Source organism: Plasmodium reichenowi, chromosome 10, assembly GCF_001601855.1.
Source record: "Plasmodium reichenowi strain SY57 chromosome 10, whole genome shotgun sequence".
Classification (NCBI taxonomy): Eukaryota; Apicomplexa; class Aconoidasida; order Haemosporida; family Plasmodiidae; genus Plasmodium; species Plasmodium reichenowi.
In genome coordinates, this window is record NC_033655.1 from 1242256 (window position 1) to 1246562 (window position 4307).

The window sequence follows — 4307 nt, forward strand, 5'->3', positions numbered from 1 at the left end:
TTTTTTTTTTTTTTTTTTTTCCCCTTTTTTTTTTTTTTCCTTTTTTTTTTTTTTTTTTTTTTTTTTTTTCCATTTTGTTATTTACCAATGTTTGTTTGGTTGACCCTTAAGGGAAGGTTTGGATTCAGGGAATATATAGACCTTCTTGCATTTCTTAAATCCATTAAAGTTTGATGAGCTCACAAAAGTGTATGCCCCAGCATATTCATATAGAAGCCAATCATTAATATAACACTCAGGTAAGTAGGTAATAGAATTAATCATATCCAAGCCATCACATGATTGTCCAAATACATTAGCTAAATATAAATTAGAATTCATAAAATTTTGATTAGGGTTATTTTTGTTTTTAATAACATAAATAGGACATCTATTGTATTCATCAAAAATTATACCACTAAAACAACCATATATACTATCGCTTACATAATATGAGAAATAATTATATCTATTGTCATTAATATTAACAACTTTTTTTTTAATATTTGTTATGTTGCCTAATTTTGAATTACTACTACTAAAGTTATTACCAATATTTTTATGAGCAATATTAATATTATCATCACCATCCACGGTATTTTCTTTTCCTTTTATATTATCTCCTTCTTTATCACGTATTGTGCCCGATACATTTTCAATAACTTCACTAGAAGGATGATTATTCCTTTTATTAGTAGAATCATTTGTACTAGTTATTAATAGATCATTCATAATATTTCCTCGGCCCCCTTGTTGAATATTATCATTATTATTATTATTATTCTCATTATTGTGGTTTACTTTTGTTTCGTCTTGTTTCTTAATTTCTTGTTGAGCAAAATTTAAAGGATCGTAATGATCTTTTAAATCTTTTAACATAATGCCCTGAAAAGTTGGACGTCTCTTTCCTATAATTTTAACGGCTAAAGTGGAAGAAGCAGCCACCATATATCTACCTGGTTCACAAATGACTCTTAGTTTATCTTTCATATGACTAAAATAATGATCGATTGACATATTAATAGCCAATGAAATTTTTTCAAAACTATAGTATCCATATTTGGTCTTTAGAAATGTTTCTTCATTAAGAAAATTTTCTATATCTTTTTTAATTTGTTCAAGACTTAAAGTACAATAATGAATTTTATCATGCTTCTTTGCATTATCATATTCTAATTCTTCTGGATACCCCCCTCCTAAATTTATTATATAAAAATTAAATCCCATATTAGTACTCATATTAAATACATCTCTACATAATTTAATCGCTAAACAGAAATCAAACAAGTTCTTTGTATTACTACCAACATGAAATGATACACCTACAACATTTAAATTATGTTTTTTTGCATACAATAACATTTCTTCCCACTCATATTCATTAGCACCATATTTTGAGGACATATAAGATTTATAATTTTTAAAATCTACATTAATACGTAATATTAAAGAACATTTCGGATGATATTTATATATTTTTTTTAATTCATCTAAATTATCGAATGTACATAAATTAATATTTTCTTTTCTTGCATACATTAAAGAATTAATACTTTTAATTGTATTCGCGAAAATTATTCTATCTCTTGATAAGTTTGGTAATAATTTTATTACTTTATTTATTTCGCCTATAGATGCACAATCAAAATTACAATTCAATCCATATAAAAATTTTATTACAACTTCATCATTATTACTTTTTACAGAATAAAATGGAGTAACATGTGGAAGATTCTTTTTAAATCTAACATATTGAGCTAATATTTTCTGTAAATTTATACAAACTACAGATGTATCTATATTTTCATTTAATACTTTTTCTAATGTTTTTACTTCCATTTTATTTTTCGTATAATAATTAAATATTTCTTCTTTATAATTCTTTTCCATATTGTTTTTTATATTTACGTCCTTTTCTTCTTCTTCATCTTTATCATTTTTATCATCATTGTTCCTTTGTAAAGTTAAAAACACCTTATTATTATTATTATTATTTTCATCAACACATATATAATCTTTCATTTTTTCATTTCCATGATTATTATCAAAAGTACTAGAACTTACATTGCTATTATTACAGCTACTGTTTCTACTGATCGTTATACTTTTGACATAAGAACTACTATCATTATTATTTTCATTATTATTTTCATTATTATTATCATTATTATTCGTCGCTATCGTTGAATTCTCATCATCCTTATTTATGATAACACATTTGTTCTTATCATAATACATATGTATTAAATTATTCTTACTAGCCAAATGATCCAACGAACTCAATTCGTTATTATCCTTTCGATACACTTCTTCTTTTTTTTCTTCTTCCTTGTCATTTGTTTGTATCTTTTCAAGTTTTATCGAGTTCTCCTTTTCTTTAGAAGCATCAAAAAAGGTATTAGTATCTACAACAGCTATTTTATTTTGTTTACAAAAATTTAAAGCATACTCATACATATCATCAACATCTCTTTCCGTTAATTGTTTTATTACACCACCATTTGACAATTTCGTTACATAATCATCATGTACGTCATTTTGTTTCATTCTATTAAACATAAATAAACAAGACGAACTACTAGCTAGCAAAGTTTCTTTTTCTATACATTTAACAACATCTCTTAATTTGTAAACAAAATATTGCACTTTCATAAATCCAACCGTTCGTTCGGTAAATGTATGTAATTCATAGAATTGTTTCGAATTAATAAATAAATCGTTTGTTAATTTTTTCTTCAAGCGATAATATTCTTCTTTTTCTTTCTCATTTAATGCTTGATAATAAAAGCAACTTTTACCACTACTATAATTATAATAATAATTATTATTATTATCATCAGTAGTTACCATTTTAGACATGTTGTTACTATCCTCACAAAATACATAATTTATCATGTACATATACTTTCCATTATAAAAATTCCACTGGTTCTGCATAAAGTCTAAAAATCGATCACACGACAAATTTGAAGATACCTCAACAGAAACATAAGATACACAATCTTCTGGTGAATAATGTACACAGAAATAATTATTTTTTTCGGAAACATTACAAGAATAACCACAAGGTGTAAAATAAAATTCATTATATAAAAAGCTTTCCTTCTTATCATTTATACATTCGTATAAATTCGTATCCAACATTTTTATTAGAACTTTATTTTCTTCATCATCTCTTCTTACATGTTCGTCCTTTTCTTTTTCTGGTAGTGCATTTCTATTTTTGTCTTCTCCAGAAATACTTGAACAATTTATGTTATCTTCATAATATCTGTGATGTACATTATCATTATTTCTTTCGGAAGGAACAACACTAACAATATTATGACAACTACTACTATTATTATTATGACAACTACTAGTATTATTACTCTCTTTATTTTCGATAGAAGGGATACTTTCTATATTATTCCTATTTAATAATGTACCTTCTTCATTCTTATATATCACATCCACACAATTCACCATTTGTGTACCTTCATATGTCCCTCTGGTACTATAGATGTGGGTTAATTCTTTATCAGAATCACTATCATAAAGCTTTAAATTATCTTGATGTACTCTTGTAAATAGATTCAACGACTTCTTATTCAGATAAGCATCATGGAATTGATTCTTTTCATTATATTTGTTAATTCCAAACAAATGTATTTCCGAACAGAACTTAAAGGTAGAAGCTACATCCGTCATATGTATATCATCAGAACAGTAAAATAATATATGATGCATTTTCTCCATAGGTAAATTTGTATTATACATTTGTACGTTCTTAAAAAAAAACTCAAAAAATTTCTTTTCATCTTCAACAGATTTGTGTGGATATTCTTGTTCAAAATAACCATCTTTCGTTTTATTTCGGTAATTCATATGCGTAAAAAAGCAATAAAGGAAATGTTCTTTTATGAATTCAGCTATATTATGGAATTTATCGTTTTCAATAAACGTCTCATCATATACACAATTCTTTTCTATTATACCTACATTGTCCATATGATATATTAATAAATCAACCACAAACGGTATGAAAAATAAAACTCTTGTTTTGCCACATGTCTTAATAAATAAAGAATCATCAAAAATGTATAAAGAACTCTCTGATAATAAATAAACACGACATCGTTCACCTCTTCTCTCGTTCTTGTCCTCACTTATTTCCGATACAATACTACAACCGATGTATTTTAATTTTTCTTCCCATAATTCTTTAGGTATATCTAAAAACGAGTTCACATTTCTATTTCCTTTGAAAAAACTCTCCTTTAATTTGATCACAACCCTTTTTTCAATTCCTTCAAAGATTCCGTTCATTATTAGAGATGCTAAGATAT

General features: G+C 25.7%; 1 protein-coding gene across 1 annotated transcript; it reads right to left on the bottom strand.

Moving 5' to 3' along the window:
- Positions 1–81: 81 nt before the first annotated feature.
- On the bottom strand, positions 82–4287 carry PRSY57_1032400 (S-adenosylmethionine decarboxylase/ornithine decarboxylase; the record flags this gene model as incomplete). Its single annotated transcript, XM_012907912.2, has 1 exon — positions 82–4287. The coding sequence occupies one exon, from the start codon at positions 4285–4287 to the stop codon at positions 82–84; it is 4206 nt and encodes a 1401-aa protein (XP_012763366.2).
- Positions 4288–4307: the final 20 nt, after the last annotated feature.